Source organism: Hibiscus syriacus, unplaced genomic scaffold (genome assembly GCF_006381635.1).
Source record: "Hibiscus syriacus cultivar Baekdansim isolate YM2019G1 unplaced genomic scaffold, ASM638163v2 tig00110422_pilon, whole genome shotgun sequence".
Classification (NCBI taxonomy): domain Eukaryota; kingdom Viridiplantae; phylum Streptophyta; class Magnoliopsida; order Malvales; family Malvaceae; genus Hibiscus; species Hibiscus syriacus.
Window position 1 is genome coordinate 859,275 of NW_024062732.1, and position 26,755 is coordinate 886,029.

At 32.4% G+C, this 26,755-nt stretch overlaps 3 protein-coding genes and 1 long non-coding RNA gene across 4 annotated transcripts; 2 read left to right on the plus strand and 2 right to left on the minus strand.

Annotated features, from left to right (window-relative positions):
* The first annotated feature begins 7,626 nt into the window (after window positions 1-7,626).
* On the plus strand, window positions 7,627-8,950 carry LOC120124704 (galactinol synthase 2-like). The gene is made up of 3 exons (XM_039143308.1): window positions 7,627-8,012; window positions 8,105-8,425; window positions 8,520-8,950. Exons 1-3 carry the CDS (start codon window positions 7,668-7,670, stop codon window positions 8,871-8,873), a joined length of 1,020 nt encoding a protein of 339 aa, XP_038999239.1. The 5' UTR covers window positions 7,627-7,667; the 3' UTR covers window positions 8,874-8,950.
* Window positions 8,951-9,205: 255 nt separating this feature from the next.
* LOC120124705 (ADP-ribosylation factor 2-B-like) lies at window positions 9,206-12,156 on the minus strand. Its single transcript, XM_039143309.1, has 6 exons — window positions 12,064-12,156; window positions 11,361-11,526; window positions 11,202-11,272; window positions 9,983-10,102; window positions 9,619-9,737; window positions 9,206-9,535 (listed from the first exon to the last, which is right to left on the minus strand). The coding sequence occupies exons 2-6, from the start codon at window positions 11,506-11,508 to the stop codon at window positions 9,445-9,447; spliced, it is 549 nt and encodes a 182-aa protein (XP_038999240.1). The 5' UTR covers window positions 11,509-11,526; window positions 12,064-12,156; the 3' UTR covers window positions 9,206-9,444.
* On the plus strand, window positions 11,019-26,346 carry LOC120124706. Its single transcript, XR_005516297.1, has 3 exons — window positions 11,019-11,151; window positions 12,958-12,962; window positions 26,336-26,346. It is a non-coding gene; the product is annotated as an uncharacterized LOC120124706 (long non-coding RNA).
* Window positions 12,869-15,744, minus strand: LOC120124703 (WAT1-related protein At1g09380-like). Its single transcript, XM_039143307.1, has 7 exons — window positions 15,516-15,744; window positions 14,926-14,988; window positions 14,726-14,842; window positions 13,642-13,900; window positions 13,405-13,563; window positions 13,152-13,303; window positions 12,869-13,076 (listed from the first exon to the last, which is right to left on the minus strand). The coding sequence occupies exons 1-7, from the start codon at window positions 15,689-15,691 to the stop codon at window positions 12,884-12,886; spliced, it is 1,119 nt and encodes a 372-aa protein (XP_038999238.1). The 5' UTR covers window positions 15,692-15,744; the 3' UTR covers window positions 12,869-12,883.
* Window positions 26,347-26,755: the final 409 nt, after the last annotated feature.

The window sequence follows — 26,755 nt, forward strand, 5'->3', positions numbered from 1 at the left end:
ATGGTTTAACACAACCATAGCATTTTGTTAAGTGGTGCTCAGTAACCCTTTCCTGAATTTTTATAGTATGGTTTAACACAACAATAACATGGAAGACAAATATGTCAAACATGAGAAAACATTTTACGCACAACAAATATATAATTAACTAAGCTGAAGCAAAGCCTCGCGACAGAGATGCCTTAAGCAATCATGAGAATCCCCACCTAAAAGCTCATTCAAGCATTTTGTCAAACAGTTTACGCACAACAAATGCCAATCGAAACACTGTTAGCTATGACGAAAGGAAAACAGACCAGGCAAGAAAAGAGGAATATGTATTGTCAACATTATCCTAACAAGAAGTTTGCACCCTTTACAAGTTTTGAAGCTTGGAACTTTAAGAGCTCCCTAAATCTCTATGTAACTGTTCCTATAGGAAAACAAACAAATATCTTACTTGAGCTGTGCAGATGTTACTAGCAGCTTTGTCCCTAAGAATATGTTGCTCCCTGGTTTGCATAACCATATGAAAAGCAGGCTTCCGTGATGAATCAACACTGACACCGATAACTTGCCCTGGCAGCAACCTCTTGTACTCTTGGGAAGTAGCTAAAAACACAGCATGAGGACCACCGTACCCCATCGGCATTCCGAACCTCTGTGTTGAGCCAACAACTATGTCTGCTCCAAGTTCACCTTGGGACTTCAGCATTATCAATGCCAACAAATCAGTTGCCATGACAACCTTAACACCCTGGGCATGAGCGTCTTAATAAACTCCCCGTAGTCCAACAAATCAGAGAGGAATGGATATAAACTTGAAGGAAATAGCCCTAATTTTTTTCGGGTTTTCGGATAATCCGAAAATGGTTTTTTACCGATCCGTATCCGATCCGATAATCTAAAAAAATTCGGATACCCGATCCGAACTATCCGAAAATTGAAAAACGGATCGGATATCCGAATTTTCGGATCGATCAACGGATCAGATAGGTCGGATCAGGTTTTTTTGCACACCCCTAACTGGTAGGTGCTAATTAGAGCAGGGAACCAGCTAGATGAAGGTAAAAATTGTGATTATAGCTGTCCCTCTTTGCTCGTTACTGTGGAACATGAATGAAGCAAAGACATAAACACCATTTTTAGCTTGAGTTGTTTAAACTTCTGAGCTATAAGTTCTTCTCATTATGAATTTTTCGTTCATTTCGGACAAATTCTTATTATGAACTTTTCCATAGAGATGATGATCTATCTCTTTTTGTGATTGATTTGACAAAATGTTGAACAATGTTGATGTTGATCTATTTCCGTCTGTGATGAGTCGAGTAAAAGGCTGAATAAGTTCTTCAGATTATGAACTTCTTCTTCCTCTTCAGATGAGTTCTTCTCATTGTGAACTCCTTCTGGATATGTTGATCCTCAAAAGAGGTGTCGTTGATTCAACTTCATATGTGATGAATTAAGACAAGGTTGAACAAGTTCTTCTCATTATGAAATTCTTCTTCATCTTCAGATGAGTTTTTCTCATTGTGAACTCCTTCTGGAAATGTTGATCCTCAAAAGAGGTGTCGTTGATTCAACTTCATATGTGATGAATTAAGACAATGTTGAACAAGTTATTCTCATTATGAACTTATTCTTCCTCTTCAGATGAGTTATTCTCATTATGAATTTTCTCTGAAAATGTTGATCATCAAGAGAGGTTCTTCTGGTTTTTTTATTTTAATATATTAGGATATTTTAATTTTTTTTTAGTTTTGGAAAAATCCCTCTCATGCCCCAAAACGTTTAGCGCATTGTTACATTTTAACCACTAGTTTTAGGATTAAATTACGTTTAGAGTCCCTATGTTTGTTGTGTCCTGCGTTTTGGTCGTAAATAGTTTAGTTTAATTTTCGGGGTAAAATCACGCTAAAGTCCCTGTACTTTAAGCGTGATTTTTCATTTAAATCACTAATTGTGGGTTAATCATCCATAAGCCATTCTAGTTTAGGCGTATTTTTATTTTGGTCACCAATATTCTTTGTTAATTTTTATTTTCGATTTTTGCATGATAATTTCTATTTTGTTTCATTTTAGTCATTAATTAATTCTGTTATTATTTTATTTATGAATATGATGTAATATTTTCTATTTTTACATCTGGGTAACTATTTAATTGTAAATTCTGATTTTATTATTTTTGTCCTTTATATTTCAATACTTTAAATATAGTCCTTTAATTATTGCTCTTTATTTTTTATTCATTTAATTTTAGACACATTAAGTTATATATATGAAAAATTTATAAGTATTATTTGATTAATTTCACAAATTAATTAAATGATAATATTTATTTATTTTTAAATATTAAGAAAGGGCGGTCTTAAAGTAACTAGACGTCCTATTCTGATACTTTAAAAATAAATAAATATTCTGCTTATAAAAATATATATATTTACTTCATTATTTTTAGGAAAATTATTATATTATTATATTATTATTAATTAATATTAAATAAAAGGCAGTCTTAAAGCAACTAGATGTCATTTTCTAATATTTTTAAATAAATAAATACTTTATTTATATTTTATAAAAATTATTTTAATATTTTTTCCTTATTATCCAATTGAATATGTAAAGATCATAAATTAAATTTATATTCGAGTTCTTAAATTCTATTATTAGAGACAATTTATAATCGACAGGGACCAATTTTAGACGTTGTGGGTGTTAATAATTCCCCAAACATAATCGACCACGAATCTTTTTTTATTATTAAAAATAACGAATTTTTGGTTAAAAGCATACTAGTTTCTCTTTTAAAATAGTATTTTCTTAAAAACTGTTTTAAAAGATGTTTTTTAGGTATTCGACCTATCTAACCCAAAAGGCCGATGGCGACTTCAAACATTTCCTTAAAAAACTATTTATTTATCCACATCACTTTTCCCGTCAAATAAAATTTCGTACCCGGGCGAAAACCGGTTACGACATAAAGAAGAGGGCAGATTGGAAAAAAAAAAAGCAAACAAACTTTTGTCAACACGATTAATGGTAACTGGTAAATAACGGGAAGATTAATAGCATGATCCCAAAACCAACCGCATATTGATCTGTCAACACGATAGCCCGTTAGCTGTTTCTTCTCCAGCATCACCTCTTCGTCAATTACAAAGATCCATATATTTATTCAAATTCACTTTTTTATTTGAATTTAATTATAATGGAAACGAAATTGAACTCGACGAATTGAAGAAAGGAAGAAAGGAAGAAGGTTTGAATTGAAATTATCCCAAATACCAAGGGTTCAAAAATTATTTGGCCAATAGGACACTCTTTAATTGTCCATTAAGTGGGCTCCTCGTTAGCCATTATTTTAATATATTTAACAGGATTCATCACTTCAAATTGGTGAGTCCCTTAACAAATTAATTTTTTAAATTATTTTTAAAATTAAATAAATAATTAAAAAAATCGAACGAATTCATAACTTCAAAGAGATGAGTTCCTCTTGAATTTAAAAAAATAATAATAATCGTTTAGAGTCGTTGAATAATGGTCACCATGAAACTATCACCTTGAGGTGACAAGTTTGGTCCCATTTTTGAAAAATATAATCTTTTATAGTAGTTTGGATTAAGGTTATAAATAGTGATTTGGGGTTTATGATTTTTATTATTTATTGTTAAGAAAAAAATTTGAGAAAAATCATAGTTTCAATAGAATTCCCAAAAAATGTCTATCCAAGAAGAAATGTTCTGCATTGATGATGTTCATGTTTCTTCGGTCGAACTTTGTTCGGAAGAAGAACGAGACATTCGACAACGAGGAATGACACTAAGAGATCCACATAAGCGGATTATTATCTATCAACAACAATCTGGCTTGTATCCAACCACATTTCTGCGTGGTTTTAAGGTGAACCCGACATTGATTTAGGCTCTTATTAAACGTTAGAGGCTCGAGACACATATTTTCCATTTTTTGAGTGGTGAAGCAACAATTACGTTAGAAGATGTCGCTTACCAATTCGGTGTTTCAGTTAATGGTGCGACAGTTGTGAGGCAGAATGATTGCAACTGATTCGATATTGTTCATGAAGTTTTGGGAAAGTTGCCACCACCAGAGGTCTTTGACTGGTACCGAATATGTATAACTTGGTTGGAGTCTGAATTTCAAGTGACGAATGATTTTATCGAGTAGGAGGTCATATTTGCGGCTCGAGCGTATCTTCTCCAATTGATTGGAGGGGTATTATTACCGATAAATTCGGTAATTTGGCACACACGTCGTATCTTCCTATTTTGAATAATTTTACTAATTGCCGTAATACTAGTTGAGACTCAACGATTTTGACTTTTTTTACACCGAGACCTTTTCAAGGTGACAATCATCTCAAGGGGTCAAAAACTGATGTAGTGGGTTGTCCACTATTGCTACAGTTTTGAGCATGATACTAGTTCTCTCTTTTTACGCCAATTACATCAGTCCCAGTTGAATTTCCTCTTGCTGCAAGAGAATTTTTTAACTAAAATTTTTAATTTTTTATATGTTTTTAATTTTTATTTTATATTTTTAGATGACGACATAAAATAACCGAGACAAACTTATCGGGTGCAATTAAAAAAGATATAAGAATGAGGATTGATATCGTCAGTCAACATGCGGTAAATATTCACTTGTGTTATATTAGTTACTTTATTATTATTTTGAAATTGTTTAACATTATATATACTCACTTTTATAAAATATGATTATAATTTTCCTGGCTTCTGTATTGTGGCGAAGAGATCTATCGGTTATTGCCACCGAAATTTTTTTATGGTTCAAAGTTATGATGTGTTGTAACGCCTTTATTATACTTTGTGATTGTTGAGATGCACGTTGTATATAGAGTGCTACAACAGTTTGCGTCTCATCAACTAATTCCTACGGAAATATGTGATAGGGATGTGTTCCATAAAATTGATACGCGTGGGAAACATACCTAAAATTGGCTGAGGATGCACATTATCTACATTGAGCAATGGAATCAACGTTATTTATCGGTCCTCGTGTGTTTATTATGTATTTTAAAAAATTGTTATTTTTAAGATTATTTATTTAATTAATATATTTAAAAAAATTAATCAAAGTGAAATCGTTACCTCAAGGTGATGAGTTCCATGGTGACCATTGTAGTTGTCCGTTGTCTAACGGCTCTAAATGACTATGTTTTTTAAAATTTAGACGGTGATGAGTTCGTGCGTTTTTTTAATTATTTAATTAATTTTAAAAGTAAATTTAAAAAAATACTTTCTTAAAGGATACGTCCCTTTAATGTGACGAGTCTAATAAAATATATTAAAATAATAATTCTTATAAAATCATTAAAATAATATATACAGCCAAATTCGTCACCTAGAGGTGACAAATTCTCCATGTTCTATAACATTTGTAGTAAATTGCAAAATAAAATTAGAAGTGTCCTTATGGGGGAAACCCTGTTTCAGTGAATGGTTTGTTTTTGGAAGCAGAAGTATGGCCTAAGGGGGTAAATCTAGTGTCAAACCACCTTTAAAATTCTATAAACAGTAGTTGACACAGCCATATCAAATCCTACCATGGTTTATCTAACAATTTGTTAAAAGAAATCTTATTTGATTTATAAAATTTATATTACGGATCAGATCAAAATTAAAAAAAATATATCAGAATAAGGATAGGATTTGATGTTCCAGTAAAGTTTAAAGGATAGGATCAGATCAAAATTCAAAAAAAAAAAAAATTATCAGACTAAGAATATGATTTAATGTTCCAGTCAACTTTAAAGGACAGGATCAGATCAAAATTAAAAATATATATTTTTAAATTTAAAAGGAAATCAAATTATATTGTTATAACATTGAATTAGACCCGTATTGATTGAAAACTCTTTGCACTGTTATTATTGGGGATGGTAACGAGTTAGGCCAGTAAAGTTTTTAGGCAGTCCAATTCAATAAAAAAACATGTACCATCTACATCTAAACACGAGGTTAGAGAGAGCTCGAACTCAAAATTTAATTTGAATTTTAAAATAAAAAATTATATTTTGATACGATTTGATATGAATATTAAAAATTATTTTTATTTAATAAAATAATAACCTAATTAAAAAATTATAAAGAAATTAATCTTACGATAATTATCTTTAAATATAACGAAGAAAAAAATATTATCATTCTAGGCTGAGTCTATTGAAAAATATTTATTCTAAATTCAAACCCGATTTAATATTACCCTTTGCAAGACTTGACTTTACATAAATTTAATTAATTAAAAAATACTTTATGTTACTAAATCAAATTAAATAAAAACTTATAGAATATAAATCAATTTATCATCTCTAATTGCCATCCCAACTAGGGAAGAATTATTCACATTTAGCCCACCAAATAACTAACGACAAATTGACTGCTCTATATTCTTTAATCAATGCCAATATGGTCCCTAATTAGTGGCTATAAGCTTAATGCAAAAGTCTGAGAAGCCACCTTCACCCTTCTAGTTCCATCTATCCTTTAATATTTCCCTCTTTATAAATGTGAAATTAATCAATTTATTAATAGGATCTTATGGGTATATTCCGTTTCTGAATCCGGACGTAAAACAAAACGATTGGAGTCAAGCGTCAAGTGAAAAAGATTGGTCGGTTGGACCAAAATCATTTCACTATCTCGGTGTAATTGTATGCTTGGTTTGGAGTAACTAACTTAACTAAAATGATTTACGAAATTAATCGAGGGCCATGGAATCCAACAGCTCCGATTGGACCGTTGGTTCAGGCAAGCATCACTCGCTTCACCACGTGGCGACCCACCGAAGTTTCAAGTTCTTGCCGACGCATGGCACCCGATCATCCCCGGCACGGTCGACACGCAAGTGGACCCCACCTACATCACCATGTTCCTCCTCCCACTTGCCACTACAAAATCAAACCGAACGCCTCTAATATTGCCATCTGGATTCCTGGACCGATTACGTGGCGAAGCTGCAGTGGACCCCACCATACCCAGATCCACCAAATATTTTCCACGTTGAACGGTACCGACACGCGTGTTGATGGAGTCCACGTGTATCGTTTGCATGGGGCTTTCGTGTGGGGTTTCCCCGTTGTTGGCTGTTAGCTTTAATTTTCATGAAATTATGGCTCTTTAATGCCCTGTATTATATTAGAGAATCATCACCTTACTATAATCTCGCCTAAAAAAAGGTATAATTTTAGATTATGAAATTTGAATCAAATATTTAAGTTTATAAATATAAAAATAATTTAAAATTTTGAATCATATTTGTATATAAATAATAAGCAATATTGACAATTTAAAACAACAAAAATAATTTAACATTTAATTTATGTAGGGCAGTGATCCCTGGTCGGTGGATAGTAGCCCCAGTTTCTCGGTGATGTTGACAGCTGTTCTGGGGTTAGGGTAGTTAAGCTGTAAATTAATATATAATTTTGATGTAACCTTTTCTTGGACTGGAATATTCAATTAATCCTTCTCCTTTAAAAAAAATCAAAAGTAATAAAGAAACTTACCAATAAAGATGAATCCCAATTCCTATATAAACACCTCCTTGATCCCCAATAACTTCACTCAACACGATCAAAATTTCTCTTACAATATATACTTTACTCATTTTCCTTACAACCAAACACAGTTTCATCAGTTTCAAACATGTCACCAAATTTCATCAGTAGCAAAGCTGCCACTGTGACCTCCAAGGTCCCGATTCAGGTCAGGGCTCCCTCCACTCCCAAGAGGGCTTACATTACGTTCTTGGCAGGGAACGGAGACTACGTCAAGGGTGTGGTGGGATTAGCCAAGGGCCTAAGGAAAGTTAAGAGCAAGTATCCACTCGTCGTGGCGGTCTTGCCGGACGTGCCGGAAGACCACAGGAAGATCCTGCTGGATCAGGGTTGCATAGTCAAGGAGATCGAACCCGTGTATCCACCTGAGAACCAGACCCAGTTCGCCATGGCCTACTACGTCATCAACTATTCCAAGCTACGTATCTGGAAGGTATAAACATACGTTCTTTTGCACGTTGCTTGTGTTGAACGTAACTCTTGTTTCATGTTTTTGTTGGACCTTATATGTATTTTTTATTGCAGTTCGTGGACTATTCGAAGATGATATATTTGGACGGAGACATTCAGGTCTTTGATCACATAGATCACTTGTTCGACCTGGAGGATGGTTACTTTTATGCTGTGATGGATTGTTTCTGTGAGAAAACATGGAGCCATACCCCACAGTACAAGATTGGGTATTGCCAGCAGTGTCCTAACAAGGTGCAGTGGCCTGCTCATTTGGGTCCTAAACCACCCCTTTACTTCAACGCAGGAATGTTTGTTTATGAACCCAGTCTTACTGTCTATAATGACCTCTTGGCTACTCTCCAAGTTACTCCCCCTACACCTTTTGCTGAACAGGTAAGGAATTATTCAAGTTTCTTTTTTCATTAATTTCATATTTGATCTCGAAATGATTTCTGGATTCTGATATCCTTTTTTTTGGTTATTGCAGGATTATCTGAACATGTTCTTTAGGGACATTTACAGGCCCATCCCAACGATTTACAACCTGGTGATGGCCATGCTGTGGCGTCACCCCGAGAACATTGATCCAGAAAAAGCCAAGGTGGTTCACTACTGTGCTGCTGGGTCCAAGCCATGGAGGTTTACTGGAAAGGAAGAAAACATGGACAGGGAAGATATTAAGAAGCTGGTGGCCAAATGGTGGAACATTTACAATGATAAATCGCTCGACTATGCAAATGTTGTTGATGCCGATGACGACGAACGAGTAGCCCTAGAGTTGTTGGCAGCCTTGGCAGAGACTGGCTATGTTCACTATGTTAATGCCCCGTCTGCTGCATAAACTTTGTGACCTTCAGTGGCTATATGTGTAGCCGAGTATATCTAAGTTAAAGCAGTTGTAAATGTGTGTTACGAAAATTGAGGAAAAAGAAAAAAGAGAGGTTTTGACCTAATAGTTGCGTTTTCTGTCCTTCATTTTTTGAAATTGACAGATTCTAATAGCAGGAACCTTGTTTCCTTTGGTTTTATTTTGTGAACGTTTTGTAAGTTGATATAAAGAAATATTTATGTACATTTTTGTGAATAGATTGTAATATGATTCATGCTATGATTCTAATAGCTTGTACCAATTGATCATGCTATGAAATGGAATACTTCATTGGTAGTCGAGTATAGTAAACATAGGTTTTGATTACATGAGAAATCAGTCTACAAGGCAGGCCAAATGCCTAGTTTCCAGTTAAGGGGAAAATATAACACAATAGGAGACATTCTTCGAGGAAACAGAAAATAACATCGTGTCTGCCTGAGAGATGGCTCAACATTCAAGCGATCCTCAATTTTATGAAATATGATAGAACGAAATAAGTTACAAGAGATCAATATCCAAAATGGATCGACATTTGTGAGCCTCATCCTACCTTGTTAGCTATGTTGTTGGAGAGCCAGTCGAGTCCCTCATACAGCCCTTCGCCAGAGGTTGCACATGTACTCTGGATATACCTGTAAGAGAAGCACATGAATGAATGATTACGAATATGACCTAACAAGTTGCGTGGATAAACAAACAGTCGATGATAAGCTACCAGTGGCGCTGACGGAGGGAGTGGAGACCAAGCTTATCAGTAATCTCAGCCGCATTCATAGCGTTTGGTAGATCTTGCTTGTTAGCAAATACAAGCAGCACAGCATCCCTCAGCTCATCCTACACATATGACAGGTACCATAATGATTGAAAACGTAATTGCAAGTGTATAAAATAACAAAACAGCCAACATAAACTACAGCCTCATAATTTCATTCACTTAAAATCCCAGTATATTGAAGAAACCGCAACCAACAAAACCAATGCCCAACTTGAATTAGGTTGGCCATCAAAGGTATCCGTGTCAAACAATGAGTTACTAGGTACAAATACAACTCAGCAACAAGCATAGAGCAAATCAGTACCTCATTCAGCATACGATAAAGCTCATCCCTGGCCTCAACCACACGGTCACGATCATTGCTATCGACAACAAAGATTAGCCCCTGAGTATTTTGGAAGTAGTGCCTCCACAAAGGTCGAATCTGAAAGTGCACAATAAAGCTTTCAGTTCATTGCATGCTTGCAAACTCCCTACATTTAAACATTCATTCAAATAAAAGTATAGTAAACTACTGCGAAAACAACCATTAATTGGTAATAATAAATAAATGCTTGTTGCAGACCTATATATCGATAACTAAATTAAAATAAAAATTGAAGGGATACAGGGTCCACACATCAGGTAACTGTAAAGGGATGAAATTGACAAACCGTTGCAAGACCTTACAAGTGACCATTTTAATTGAATGATGTGATATTTTTAAAAATCATGTTGTAAGCATATCACTGACAACCAACAAAACTGCTATGTAAACATACAAAGGTAAATAGGAAAAATTTTTGCCACAGAATGGATAGTCTTCCTCATTCAGTGAAGAAAGACAAAAACATAATATGGCCATACATGTAGCTTATGAATATGTTATGTGCTGACGGAGAACAATCTAATCAGCACAGGACCGTCCATAAGCACATTAATAACAAGGAACATACAAGATGAAGAGCGTAAGAATATCAATGACCACTAATGAACACTATGAAAGAAAAAAAACATAACGGGCATAAAGGTTAATAGGTATGTAATTTTTACCACTGAATGAATAGTCTTCCTCATTCACTGAATGGCAAAACAAAAAACATAATATAGCCACGCATGCAGCTTATGAATATGTTATGTGGTGACGGGAAACAATCTAATCAGCACAAGACCGTCCATAAGTACATTAATAACAAGGAACATACATGATGATGAGTGTAAACATATCAACGACCACAAACCAAAACTGTTATGAGCACAGGAAGGCATAAAGGTAAATAGGTATGTAATATTTGCCACAGAATGAACAGTCTTCCTCATTCAGTGAAGAAGAGAACAAAAAACATAATGTGGACATATATGTAGCTTCTGAATATGTTATGTGCTGATGGAGAACAACCAAATCAGCACAGGACCGTCCATAAGCACATTACTAACAAGGAAAATACAAGATGAAAGAGGACGACTTTCATGTGTAGCCACAAACTCGGATAGGTCCAGGAAAAACAGAATAATGGTAAAAGTCTGAATATATGCCGTATTACCTTGTCCTGACCACCAACATCCCAAACAGTGAAGCTAATGTTCTTATATTCTACAGTCTCCACATTAAACCCTGCACAAGGTAGCCATAAGCATCAATATTAAATATCAAATTATTAAAAATTTATAAAGAGAGCCCAAAAAATAACAACGGGACATACCAATTGTGGGAATGGTAGTGACAATCTCACCGAGCTTGAGCTTGTACAAGATGGTAGTCTTACCAGCAGCATCAAGACCCACCATAAGAATTCGCATCTCTTTCTTGGCGAAAAGCCGACTGAACAACTTAGCAAAAGACAGTCCCATCCTTTTTTTTTATCTTAGCTGGCAATCAAAATACATGATAAGGTAATCGTAATTTATTAATCTAATCATTGTTATCGAAAAAGGAAGAAATATCACATTAATAAAGTTACGGATAACAAAATAAAACCCCATTTTTCCATCTTAGAAATGCATATCATTGCACAAAGTGGAAGAGATGAATAAAGTTGAAAGCAATTTTTTTTAGCGAAATAACTTGTAAACGCAATGTCAATCTAAACAAACAGACCTAAATAAGCTACAATGTAGTATCATAATGAATGGAATGAGCATATCAAAATACAAACAAGAAGAATAGCTTCAAAATGGAAGCTAATATTAGTAGCAGCATATTAAGAAAGATCCAAGTGGAAATATAAACAGAACAAAGAAAACCCATATCCAGATCCAGATCTTGCAACAAATAGCGAAAGACCCATCAACACAAATAAAAGCACGGGCCTTTTATTTATACATATAAATCTAAAACAGAATCAAAGGAAATCGGAACACAGAAACAAGATACTAGAAATGACAAAACAGTGATAAGATCCATACATTGGCGAGCAACCGCAGGCTGCCCACTGCAGGAAGAAGAAACAAACGTATGGAGAAACAAAATCTGGAAAGCAAATAACGTTCAAAAAATTGTAGGCCTTGCGGCTATTTATTACGCAATTGGAGGCGGGGGTGATTTCAGATTAGGTTTTTTCCTTAAAGGTTGCGACGCCCTTAGATTAGATTCAAACGCTGTCCTTTCGATATCTTATCTTAACCTCAAAATACAAATAAAAACTAGTACTAATCTTACAATGTTTTTGAAGATTTGGTGATAGCTTAATATTAATGTTAAAATGTGTTTTTAAGAAGTTAAATTATTTATTTATATATGATATTGAAAATTAAAAATATATTATAACATAATCACACATAGTATAACAAATAAATTTTAAAAATAAAATTTTCAATTTTTATAATTGAATTTAAAAATATTTTTAAGCATGTTCTTTTTTCAAATATATATATATATATATATTTGAACAATTTTCTTTTGTTATTTAAACAAACCAAATTTGGTCAAAGTACGGATACTAATAATAGTATTAATTAATACAAAATCTTAGGGGTGAATATAATTTAAGATAATTTTATCTATTTTCCTCCCTAAGAAATTAAAGTTAACTCATTAGCTTTTTGAGAAGCTTAAATATAGATCATTAATAGCTTTATTTCAAAGCAAAAAGATTATTAATAGCTAGACATAATAAGTCTTTAACTGCATCCAAAAAGTTGAGAAATAAACCACTTAAAACCCTGCCGAGTCTGCAGTTTTTACATTCATAGATAGTTCACATTCCGATTCCAGCCAACCACCTACTCAACCACCGAGCTGGCTTCCTTTCAGCGGCGGCTGCAACTGCAGCTCCAGGTCATCATTGTCTACGCCACCAGCTTTTGTGGCTTCAACTTTCCCTTCTCCTCTTTCACCGCCCTTGATCTGTTTCACCTCTTTATCTTTTCCCCACAGGACAGCGTACAGTCCACCGACGATCAAGAATGACCCTGCAACACTGTTCCATCATAGCAGATTAATCAAACTTGATTAAGATTAATAAAAAGTTTAATAAGTGCGTTCGAAAACGTACGTGCCAACGTATAATTTCTCACGAAGGAGGGCCCAGCTCAGAATAGCCACGATGACGAGCAACAAAGGGCTGAACACCGATACATAGAGAGGACCCCTTTTCTGTATGCACCATGACATGACACAAAACGCTACCGCATTGCATATGATTCCCTGGAAAGATACAAACCAGAAGAAAACATATCGTCTGTGCCTGCTCAATTAGCAAATAATGCATGTATATACATGTGTCCGATCCGAGTCCGATCGCTTACCGCATAAAGAGATGCAATAAGCCTCATGGGGGAGCTCAATGACCAAGCTGATGGTTTGTGTTCCGAAAATATGCCGATGATTGTACACTCGATGCTGGCCATGAAGCACATTATAGTGGTGCACGTGTAGGGAGCTGGGAAGTTCTTGCTTGTTTGTCCCTGAAAATTTTGTTAAACCTATGATTATTGTATTTGAATGAAGAAATTTCGTTGAACCATATGGGTGTCTGGCTTTACCTGGATTATAAACCATATGGCCCAAGCGACAGCGCTGGCCATGACAAGGAAGGGACCGAGGAATGAGTTCGATCCGGTTGTGCCGCCAGAGCTGTCGTTGCTCGACATTCTATCGGCATAGTTCCAGTGGACCTTTGATTCACCCATGCCGACGATGTGTCCGTGGTAAAAAGAAAGCAGCATGGCTCCACCAACACATATTAGAGTACCTAATACCTTGGCCACCCCTGATGCCTTCTTTATTCCCATGGCTTCTTGTCTAGTAAAACATCAAATTCAGCAATTTATCAGAGGAAAGTAAAAAAGAAATAGCACATCCACGGCCTGCTGATGAGGGAAAATGCTTTCTGAAAAGCAGTTAGCAGCAGAAGCAGCTTCTTGGTTTGGATCCTAAAAGACTTTCGAAAAAGATGTTTCCGGGTGGCAAAAGCCCTCTGTTTACTATTGCTTTTGCTGTCAAAAAAGTGCATTTGCACGGCCAAAAGCAATTGATAAAACACAGTAGCAAACCGCTTGTTCCGATCGAATTTGGTTTCGGTCATTTTGGTTAACTAATTGGATCAGGTTCCGGTCGGATAGGATCATTTTGAGTTTCGATTTTATTCTGGTCTATAGTAAGTTGGGTTGGGTTTCGAATTTATTCAGGTCTATAGTAGGTCGGGTCGTTTGGATATCAGATCAGGTCAATATCAGATTGGTTGATTTCGAGTCGGATCAAATCGGATCGGTTGTTTTTTGGGTAGGATCAATACCCGATCAATTATTTTCGGTTTCGGTCAACTTTGGATCTTCAAGTCAATTCAACCTGATTTTGATACAAGTTAAATCAGGTTTGTATAGAATTATTGATATATATTTTGTAAATAATGAGTGTTTTTCGGTTCGGATTATTTTTGTTCGGCTAAAATTCAGGTCGATTTCGGTTCGATTCGGTTTTTGAGTCAAATTTGAATCATCATATTCAGGTCTATTTTGATCTCGATTCAGATAAATCAGTAGGGTAATCGGGTTCGGGTTAAGGGTCAAGTTTGTCAGGTCTACCCTTAATACATTTAACTGCAGAAGCCATAAAGGCAATTGGGACCTGAAAATAGCAGCCAGGACAAAGGTGGCTGCCGGAAGTACATTGTTCAATGCACATGCAACCGTTGCGGTAGTATAGTTCAATCCGACGAAATAAAAAACCTGGTTCGCCGTCGCCCTGCATCGACGGATCCATGTTCGATTTGAAGTTAGCCATTTGCCTAATAACATGCAAAAGAGAACACAAAACAGTAGACTTACCCTGTCATTGAACATAAGAAAATCTGGAAAAGAATAGGCATAGTGATCTTGGGTCTTGTTTTTCTGCATAAAATCATGGTTAATTCCCCACAACAATCACAAAATGACTGCAACGTTACAATATTAGAGAAAAAGGCAAAGCCAACAAGACTAAATGACTCGGCAGCCATGCATGGAGTAAAATATACTTTTTTTCAAACCAGTAGCAACTTAGAAATCAAAGAATCTACTTTAAGCAATCGATTAACCCAGCTCCCTGTGTTACTTAAACCATACGGCTTAAGATATTAGAGCCTTTTTTCCCCCGACATCCTTTATATTATTCTCTTTTTCCCGATGTTTCTTAGAAACCAAACAAACAAACAGCCCCACCACTGCATTCCGTTACATCGGTGTCTTTGAGAGAAAACTTCAAGAAACCTTGATCTAACTAGTTAAAATCGAAAATCAAAACCGAACCCTTCTTCAAGAAATTAAAGCCTCAGCATGAAATGTGCAAGAAAGAACAGATAAAACCCATAACTCAGAAGCAAAGAATGGAACGAGAAAAAAAGAGGGATTCTTGATGGATAAGTTAAGACACAATTTACCGCTCCAAGAAGAAGGCCAAAGGAGCAATGGCGATGGTGGCAAAGATTTGGCGGTAAGCAACGAGAACAAGGGGTTTCATTCCAGATTCCAAGGCCAGCTTTGACGTGATGTTCATGCCCGCATACCCTACTTGCAGTAGAACATTGGCCACTAAAGGCATGAAATCATCCAACATTGTTTCTTTAATTCTCTTAACGTATTACCACCTCAGAGATTTAAAGAAAGCAAGCTAGCCTTGGCAAGGAAAAGAAAACAAAAACACTTATAATGTGAGAAAAAGAAGCGGAAATCTCCCGTATATATAAGGAGGCAAAAGCAAAGACCTTCAAGCCTTCAACCCCACTTGCATGAAAGAGGTCAAGTCATTGAGATTTCTTGCAACACCTGGGCACTTGCATGACACAAATGCTTGTCAGCATCATCACTTGAACAAAAAAAAATGAAAATTTAAAGTAGCTTTCAGTTGTTCTGTTATTGTGTCTCGGGCTTGGCAAAATACATTGACACGAAACTTGAAGCAACCAAACTTTGTCCACGTCAGCAATAACCCCTTTAGTGGGGTCCCCTCCCTAAACAACTCATCTGCCCTGCATGGCTTCCAGTCCATCAGAGCAAAAGGAACCCTAAAGTCAATTCCTTGAACAATGCAGCAGGGAACAGGTTAAAGTAGGTAAACCAGTGGCCATTAATTAAAGAGATAATAATATTAATGTCTAATGGCAAAAGGAAACGTGGTCTATAAGGAGGGGTTGTTTCTGGGTTGGGGAAATCCATAATGCAATCATGTCCTTAATTTAATGTTTATCAGATCTTTAGCTCAATGGTCAGGCTCCCCTCCACATACAGAGCCAATGGAAATTCTGTTCCATCTCTCGTCTTTTTTCCATGCTTGATAATAATTGAAGGGAAAGTTATATTAAGAAATGGGGGATTAACCGTGCTCCTCTTTTGTTTTTTTATCTTATTTTTTTGGCAAATCGTGGATCATAATATGGAAATTTACGTCAGCGTCTATACAATTTTGCATATACTAATTGAAAAGGAGAGGATTATGGTATCCATGTCCGAAGGCACTACAATTTTAGCTGTCGCTGCCTTTTTCCCTCATGCTTTCTCGGCTTGATTTTCTGCCACGTCTTGACTTTCCGTATATATGTGTATAACATTTCTCAGGTTAGGGATTGGGGATTTATAGTTGTTTATTCATAAATGGATTCATTCCATAAATCCTTCAAGTACAATTAAAGATTCAAATCATTATTTATCTGATATGAAATAATTTAACTTCTCTTAATTTTGATTAGTAAATATCAGTGATTATATTAAAATATTTAAAGGTGTCTTCGTTAACAAAATAGAAAAATAACAGAAAATATGGATATCAATAATAAAACAAAAAGGTGGCAATACTTATATAGTGGCGTAAAAGATTTCGTCACTATAACCATGATGTACCGATGCTCTATTGATTAGTGGGAAATTTGCTAATGTGGAGTAGTGCAAAAAAAATTCTTCATATATGGTTATTATTATAGTATTAAGAGGAGGACAACGAGAATACTACGAGTCTTTAATTTTTTGGGAAGACGCATGGACCACAACGTGTTTTTTCTATCACCTATTATTTTTCTTTTTTCTGTATTTCTATGGATACTTTTTGGAAAAGCTGAAGACGCATGGTAATTCATATGTCTTCCATCGAAAAATTGAAGTCACATGGTGTTTATGGTGTCCTCCCTCGACACTGTAACAATAACCCTAGATCAAGAAATAATATGACGGAAACCTTATATTAGGAATTTCCCCCCACTGCTCTACAAGAACAAATTTGCCGTCGATTAGTAGTTTGTACTATCAAATGGTGTATCCGTCAGTATACCTTATATCTAATTGATGGATTTAGAAGTGTTTTGGTGTAATTTAATGACATATTTTTAAATCCGTCGGTATTGATATAGCTTAAGCGCACACTTTCGTTATTGGTGACGGATTATGGAAACCTGTTAGTATAACTATAACGACGGGTTTCAAAAATCTGTTGGTATTGACACATCTTAAGCACCATATCGAAATCATATTGAAGGAAAATTTAATTTAATATTTCACACCATTTTCAACCCACTCTTAGTGGATTTTAATTTTTGTCTTCTCATGTTCTTCCATTTATTTAATATAACCTTATTTTGCTTTCTTCATTAATTTCTTTGATTGACGTCTTCTTCTGAACTTTTAATTAAGAATGATGTAAAATTATTACAAGAAATTGTATTTTTAGTGATACTAAGAATGATCACTAAAAATATCAAATTTAGCTATTGAACATCATAGTGATAAAAATTTTGAGTTGTCACTTTTCTTCACTAATAACTCCGTCACTATTACATTAGTGACAATTTTAATGAATTTTGTCACAAATACTTATGTTTTTTGTGATTACATTTTTTGACACAAAAAGATTAATAATATTGACAAAAATTTAGGCACTAATATTATCCTTATTAGTGGTAGATATTTATCACAACTACATAATTAAAATGATTAATTAAAAAATCCATTCTAAAATCAATTATAGTATATATATTATATAGGAGAGGATGACCCTCCCAACCCAATTTGCTTATGAGATCTAGTGTCTCATCCTGCCAGACTAACCATTGGACTAACTGATTGTTGTTTCCACATGTTATTTTCTTGATAAATTAATACAATGCATGTCTTTTAAGATGATTGAATTTGGGACCTTCAAGTGCAAAGCTTAACCACTATGCTAAGAAAGAATATTTATTTTTAACAAAAATAATATTTATGTTAAACTATTTTTAATTTATTTTATGAAAATATATTAATTATAAAATGAATTAATTATTATTATTATTATTTAATTAAATCTTCTATGATTTATCATATGAAATACTTTTGTGGAAGAAAAATATAAAATATACTTAGATTGGTTAATAGAAACATATAAATGTTCAGATTTAAACCTAAAATAATACCAAGTGTCCTTAAATTATATTTAATAAAATGAAATGAAAATATTTTACAATATATTAAACCCTTATGGTGGAAGTCCTAAATTAAAAAAATAAAATACTAATAAGTAGATAGTATTTGTAAAATCACATATATCTCAATAAAGATCATAAAGTATATATACAAACTAATTAATTTTTTTTGAAGTGAAAACTAATCATAATTGAAGATTAAATGTCACTATCAAAGTTTATAGTGATCAAATTAAAATAGTGACAAAAACAATTGTCGTCACAAATCACAAACGGAGACTAATGACAGAAAATTTTCGTCACAATTATGAATAATAATATATAGTGACTATTTAATACGTTGTCACTATTACATTTTTTCACAAAAAATAAGTTAGCATCAATTCGAGCATTTTATTAGTGGTTAATTGATAATGACAATTTGCTTTTGTCACAATAAAGCATCATTAGTGACGAGTTGCTTGTGATTTACTTTAAAATTGACACAATTATTTAATGAGTGATTAAATCGAAATAAGTCATAATTACGCATTTCAAAAGTGAAAAAAAAGTTTTCGTAACAAACCTACCTTTTGTGATGAAATTCTTCAATGTCACAATTAAATGATCACTAAAAATTTTATTTCTTGTAGTGAATAAAATTCCTTCAACAAATTTAAAGTTCGTGTTAAACAAATTCAAAGCTACTACATGTTAAACCTGGATTTCGTAGAAGAACATCACCAATGATGAGTAATAGCTGTTACTAAAGTATTCACAGTGGAAGGTAGAAAGGTTCATTAGTGCCTCGTGTTTGAGCTACTCTAAACATGTTAAGCTTCATTCGTTCTGAATGTGCATTTTAATATAAGATTTTTTTCTTCTTTTTATCAAAATTTAATTGTAAACTATATTCAATTTTAATATTTAAAAAATTGTTATTGCTGGGAAAGATCATTTGTAGAAATAAAAGGTAAATAGAAATACCTGGAAAAAGATATTTGCTATACCATTAGTATCATCATAAAATGTCTAAGATAATAAGGGCAAATTCAACAAGAGTATTTGATGGTCAATTGTTTATAGGGATAGCATTTTGTTAGTTATTTAGTATTATATTGCCTAAGGTTCTATACTGACGGAATTTTGTGTGTTTACTTGCGGATTTTTATTGTATATATGTGATTTTTCGTAATTAACGTATAAACTTTTAATTTGGTAAAGTTATTTTAAATAAATACTACATTGTAATCATTTCATATTATTTCAAAGTTTTTTTTTTTGTAAAACTAATGTAATTGAGTATTTATTTAAAGTAAGTATTTGATCTACTGGTTGTTGTGTATAATTTTATGTATCATTAATGAATCATATAATGACATGTTATCATAAAAAATTAAAATTATTTAAATATTTTAGTGGTAAAAGTCAATGTTATTCTCCCCAGACACTTAGTTTCTAATAATTTGTCTGCAAGATGTGTACACATTATCAATAACTAAGAAATATTCTAAAAATATTACATTTTATACTATAACACAATACATTTTATCTTATATTTTTAGAATGAACACAAAAATCTATTAACGTTAGCTAAAATTAAGAGTAAAATAGTCGTCTTTTAACAATTAAAAATAATAATTCTATTTATTTTAATTAAATGATATCATATTAATCTAAAATATGATACGGATTTTTAGTATTTAAAATATTTATCTGACTCATTATATACTAATGTAATATTTAAATTAATTTGGTTATTTTATTAATATGGTGTAAGCACACAATATTTTTAAATATAATTCTCAATCATTTGATATTGAATGCTCACACTAAGGAACAACCACATGATTTTATGTTGGGGGCGAACTTAAACCTAAAGGGGATGAACTAAAATTTCAAGGGTTGAACTAAAATTCTAGGGGGCGAAACAAATTTTCAATAGGAAATAGATAGAATTTTTTTAAATATGGTAATTTTAAATTTTTTAGGGACCGCCCCTCGGTCCATCCCTGCTCACACTCCTGGCATTCTTGATGCTCGAACTAAAAAAGTTAAGGAATGACAATAATTTCTTTATCACTGAAGTCGTTTGTTTTGTGCTTAAATTAATTTGGTTAAATAAATTAAAGAGGCGTTTTCCTTTTATCGATTGAATTTAATGATTGATTCTGGGAAATCAATGATTATTTTGACTTATAAAATGGTATTTTTTTTTGAAAAGGAAGTTTAGTAGGATTAAAAAGAATAAACCATACAAACCAAACATTTATAGACCTCGTCAAAAACCCTCCCTATTCTTAGCAAACTTTGCCTCATCAAGTTTCTTGAATCGAACAAACACAAAAGTAGTCATCTTGGATTTTCTTTTATGATTGTAATAGGTAATGAACACGTCCGACACTTCTCCGTACATTCGAAAGACTTTCTTCAATGAATTGTGATGCACCCTCTTACTCACGTTGTCAATAAAAACGGAGTAGCCCGCCCTACTTCGGTTCTGGTTTCTTTCCTCCCCGTCCTGGACTCTTCGATGATGTTGATGCAGGCGACTCCTCGTCTTCCTCTCCTTCAAGATAGTATATCGCTTTGGATTCTAATGCTATTTAAATTTTATAGTCTCTTACAGATAGTATCTTTAAGTTTTGAAGCAACATGACTTATAAAATGGTTAAGTCGAGGATTCTGTTTTTTGTAAACTTGTTAGAGTTTAGCCATGCATGAAGAAACGTACGACACGAAATATAACTTTTATATAGAATTTAGTACTTCAATAAAATTTTGAAGAAGAAGAGAAAAAAAAAATAAGTGTAAAGATGATATATGTCGTACGTGTAAGTATGATACATGTATAATGCATGTAAGCTTGTGAGTTGGATAATTGATCAATCATATCTCTTCGGAATAGTGATGAGTTGGAAATATAACAACATAAATTATCAACATATCAAATTAGTGCAACATATCGAATTTTAAAATATAATGCAAACATATCGTTTAAATATTGATCAATTTTAAAAACAATATCAAATTAGTGCTAATTCTATAAATAGTTTTTAATTGGACTATATTTCATTAAAAATCAAATATGGAACAACTTAAAATTGTTATAGGAAATATAAAAATAAATTATAACATGAAATTAATAATAAAATAAAATTAACCAACGTGTGGTTTAAGTATAAGCAGTTTGATATCGTTTACATAGATCTCGAGTTTGAGTCCTTGTAAATGCAGAAAATTCTCATTGAGACTTATCCACAAAAATTAGATGTACGATGTGAGTTAGTTCAGATTAATAAAGATATATCCTGAAATCGGGATAACAAAAAAACAATAATAATAAAATAAAATTTTCAAATATTATATTATTTTAGCTTTTAACAAAATAAAGCAGGCTAGACTCTAGACTCGAGATTCCATAAGGAAAGAAAAATAATTTCAAAGTGCAGTCCAACTCATTGACAAGTTTGATTCATGCAGATCCAGTTAAGCAGAAGATGAGATTATTGACTGAATTTCCTCTTTATCATGCGCAAATTCTATCTAATGTAATAAATTAATTGACAGCACATTCAAATAAAAGGAAGATTAATTCTGTCACCGCCTCTTGTAATTTGTAAAGATTAAAAGATTTTTTAATTGGTTGAATAACAAGAATGTTTATGTTATTTTATTTTGTATGATTTTAAATCTCGATATTTATTTAGAAATATAACATCTTTTATTTTAATTAAAAAAATTATAAAGATTATAACAACAGCTCATTTCCAATCAACAAAATCAATTATTTACAAGTCATAGATTTGGGATAGTTAAGGCTGGAGATTGTAAACTTGTACAAGATAAATATCATTGCTTCACAAATTAAGAAATGTGTTGAACAATCGAACTGAAGATGATTGTGATGGTAAAATCAAAAATTTAAATACAGTGGTAGCTATTAACAAAATAATTTAAAATAAACTGATATTCCAAAAATATTTAAAATATATTTAATTAAAATATTCAAATAATTGGAATTTAATGAAAATTTTATTTTAAAAATTTAAATACTTCTCCATTTTTTATAAAAAAAATAGGGGCAAACCTGTGACTTATATAGTCCGTCAGGCTAATTTTTAGGCAGAAATAAAGGACTTTTGTGGCACCATCATTATAATATAGTTGCTTCAAACACAGAGTAGTGTCAAAATAACTTTGCCTCAAGCCAACAACAAATTCTATCACAAAATTCCAACTCTAAAAGAACAACTCAACCTTGGTTATTTATGCCTCACTTGGAAAAACAAGTGTATGTTTGTCACCACCCATCACCATTAGATAGGTACTTAGTTTCTCTAGGAAAAAATTATTAGATGGTACGACTCACTACCTCATCTGTGATCCTAACTAATAATAATTCTTAATCTTATTTTTTCAAGATGAATCTTCACCTTAGTCTTACGTGTAAATAAAGGGTGAGTAGTTATTTGGAAGTTATTTTAAAACTTATGACTCTCATTCATTGGGACCATAGATGACGTGACGAGCCGAGACCATGAAATAATTTCTCCCCTGTAGGTGTTGTGGTAACTCAATCTGATTTATTTTATGATTGTGATTTTTTTGACATATTCTAATATTATTTTTGTTATGTCCTATAAGATCGTCTAAGTTTTGTCATAACAAGAGTAAAAATATTAGATTGATCGGTCAAGCTATTCATCTTCGTTCTGTTATATTTTTTTAAATCATAAGTAATAGATATATTAAAAATATTCTTTTTCCCCCTTGAACTCCCCATTCTCCACTACTCTCTATAGGGTTAGGATTCCAATTAGGGTTTGTAAAAAGAACGGTCATCATAGGAGACTTTTTTATGACATAGTGGGGCTCCAAATCAATTACAATTTTTTTTGGGATAATTTAATTACAAGTTTTAATAACATAGTTAAGAGGATAAATCATTTTTTTTAAAATCAGGGATGTAATGAGAAATTATATGAGAGTTTAATTATTCTATTTAGACTTTTTAAAATGTTGAGGAAACAAATTAAATTTTAAATTTTTTGAAAATCATGAACATTAAAAATTATTAGATGTATTCGGTTCATCACGTTATCTATGATCCCAACCAATAATATTTTTCCATCTCATTTTTTTCCAAGGCGAATCATCACCTCTGTTCTACATGTAAATAAGAAGTGGATATTTTCTTGGAAGTTATTTTAAAATTTATGGATCTCATTCACTGAGATCATAGATGACGTGGTGAGCCGGTTGTCGGGTCCATCAAATAATTTCTCCAAAATTTTTGTTAATCATTTTTGTCGATATCTATAGTTTTTTTCATTTTTTTCTTTTATCACATATTTATTTATTTATTAGTTTTTAATAACTTTACATTATGACATCGTCATTTGATCATTATTTTTAGTTATCTTTTTTTTTCTCAGAGTTAGATTTGACATCGTCACGACTAATCAAGATGTTGCTTATTTGTTATTGTACTGATCTTCCTGACTTTGGACTCTCAAATTAGATTTAGATACGTGATTTCTGTTCATGAATAATTTTTTTCACTTTGCTCGATTCTGATTTGCGTCTTGTTAGTGGTCTTTCAGTAGTTTTATCTCATTTTGTGGTTCATTTATCGATGTAATCAAATATGTCCGTATTTATCTTTTGTTCGAAATTTTTGATTAGGTTTTATACCATTTCATTGTATGATCCTTGTATGATATTAAATGATTAGTTTTTGTATTAATGGTTATAAAAAATTATCTTAATTACACAATTAATTTATATTTATTATTGTAAACATGTATTATAATTTTAAATATTTCATTTTTCGAATAAAACTAATTTCTATAAAAATATCGACGATGTTATAAATTTAAATGTACTGATATTATTATGAAAATTAAAAGATTAAAATATATTCATTAAAATATCAAATTGTAACACAATAAGTGTATCAACCATTTCCCGTATACATCCCCTTACACGAGTCATAGATATCACATGACTTTTAAAACATTTTTCGTACTTTAGAACCAGTAAAATTTTGTTTCTTTAAATGAACGGTTTAATAATATATAGTTTATAAAACGTTCTTCAAATACATATATATATATATATATATAATTGCGTTTAAAATCCATCAAACAGTAGTTTAAGTTCAAACGTAATATAATACTACAACCAATTATCAAGTATCTTATCAGAGCATCACAACATATCTAAGTACATACCAACTAGTAATATTAAAATAAACATCTAGTGATGTCATAATGTTACTGATGAGGCAACCTTTGACATATGATATCAGTTGCACTCCTCACTCCGATTCGTACACTAAACCTACGCGTGAAAATCATCACACGCTAAGTATTCACTTAGTGAGACATAATAAAACAAATAAGGTATTTTAAAAACATGAGTAAACCATTATAAGATCAAAATACGATTTATCGTATAAAATACATAAACACATAAAAACTAACTAGATAAGCCAAGTTTTCATCAAATAACTTGTGAAACAATATTTAGTATGTCCATCATACCTATCAATCGATATATTCAAAAGTATTCATTCATAGCCCAATGTATGTCAAATGAGAATGCAATGTACATGAGTTGCACATAAGTGCTAAACGAAAGTATAGGTACTGTAGTAACATCGACACTATACTAATATATCAAAATGGTAATTCACAAACTCATTATGAATACCATGCATGCACACACAGTGCCGAAAGTACACAAAGGTATTGATACGAAAATGCAATATATGCATTCAACAAAATCGATTGATAACCATCATACTCCAAGTATGTCAAACTGCACATATGACTCTCAATGAACGTACAATATGCTTTTAAATCAAATTTGCAGATGAAACATTTTTATGAAGCAGCGATAGCTGTTAAAATAATATAAAAGTTCATCCATCTATTTTAGGGTTGTTCATACCCTAAAATCACCATAAACCATTTTCATAAACCTTATGAAAATATTTCAAAATACGATAAAACACACTTTTATAAAAACATTTTAGGTTTACTCACCGCAAGTTGTCCTCATATCATATAAGTTTATAATAAATGCACTCACCTGGTATGCCTCACTATTATGCCTTGCTATCGAAATCTGATTATTCTTGAACTTTTTCCTTGCCCTTTGCTTTGCTCGTATCACGAGTTCAATCACGATCTACACGAGCATCCATACAAAGCATATACAAATATAAAATACATGTTAATATTCTTACTAACATTTCATACTTAATAACAATACTCCAAAAGTACTATTATTTTTGAATTATTCTAAAATTTATATTTTCTTTTTTATTCATATTGGGCTCTTATTATTAATTCTTGACTTCAAGGGCCAAATAAACCCAATAATTTTCAGCATTAAACTTTCAGCCCAAATACATCAACAATTTCATATTTACCATTTAATCCACTAGCTTTCTCAATGTTTACCATTTAGCACTCAAACTTTGTCAACTTTCCAAGATGGCTAAATTTCACATTCTAACTTCAATTTCAGTCCCCAAATAGAAATTTCCAGTATAGTACAACAATTATTGAACAATTATACAATAACCCAAAACTTTTTTATAATTATCGATTTCTTTCACCAACTTTCACAAAATTATAAATTGGCCCAAAAATTTTTCTAAGGCTTTAGAACTTTATAATATAATTTCTAAGCCACATGGTTTTTTTCAAAATTTCCCCCCATCATCTTCCTCAAGGCCGAATGGTTTATCTACCCAAGACTAGGGTTTTCATGATTTTACTCGATTTTGATTCGATTCAAGCATGAAATTAACCTTGAGTCAGCCTTATACAATCTCTACAATCAAAGATCTAATCAAATTGCATCATAACATAAACTTCATCCAAGATTAGGGTTAGGCTGAAATTGCCCATAACTTATATAGGCATGTATAGTTGATTTTAATCATAAATCATGCTTGGAATTGATTCAAAAACCTCAAAATCCTTCATCAATTCCATAAACCCTAAAATTTAGGATCTTTCAACACAAGCCAAATTAGCAAGTAATAATGGTATCAAATGATAGCATTTTTCGAATAGAATAATGTTCTATTTCACGACATGATCCAAAATCCAAAGGAAATTGCTCAAAAATGAGAAATAATTTTTCTCTTACCTTGCTGGGGTGCACGAACAAGGGGATGAAAATGCTTAAGTTTTTCATGAAATTTATAATAAATTTCATGTTAATTTACCTTATAT

Excerpts from the sequence above, each read along its gene's own strand:
- LOC120124704 (XM_039143308.1), top strand. The coding sequence starts at position 7,668 with ATGTCACCAAATTTCATCAGTAGCAAAGCTGCCACTGTGACCTCCAAG. Across the intron at positions 8,013-8,104 it reads CCAAGCTACGTATCTGGAAG|TTCGTGGACTATTCGAAGAT; the intron begins GTATAAACATAC and ends TTTTTATTGCAG. Across the intron at positions 8,426-8,519 it reads CTACACCTTTTGCTGAACAG|GATTATCTGAACATGTTCTT; the intron begins GTAAGGAATTAT and ends TGGTTATTGCAG.
- LOC120124705 (XM_039143309.1), bottom strand. The coding sequence starts at position 11,508 with ATGGGACTGTCTTTTGCTAAGTTGTTCAGTCGGCTTTTCGCCAAGAAA. Across the intron at positions 11,273-11,360 it reads CACTACCATTCCCACAATTG|GGTTTAATGTGGAGACTGTA; the intron begins GTATGTCCCGTT and ends TACCTTGTGCAG. Across the intron at positions 9,738-9,982 it reads TTTATCGTATGCTGAATGAG|GATGAGCTGAGGGATGCTGT; the intron begins GTACTGATTTGC and ends TCATATGTGTAG.
- LOC120124703 (XM_039143307.1), bottom strand. The coding sequence starts at position 15,691 with ATGTTGGATGATTTCATGCCTTTAGTGGCCAATGTTCTACTGCAAGTA. Across the intron at positions 14,843-14,925 it reads TTCTTATGTTCAATGACAGG|GGCGACGGCGAACCAGGTTT; the intron begins GTAAGTCTACTG and ends CCGTCGATGCAG. Across the intron at positions 13,077-13,151 it reads GAGAAATTATACGTTGGCAC|TGTTGCAGGGTCATTCTTGA; the intron begins GTACGTTTTCGA and ends ATGATGGAACAG.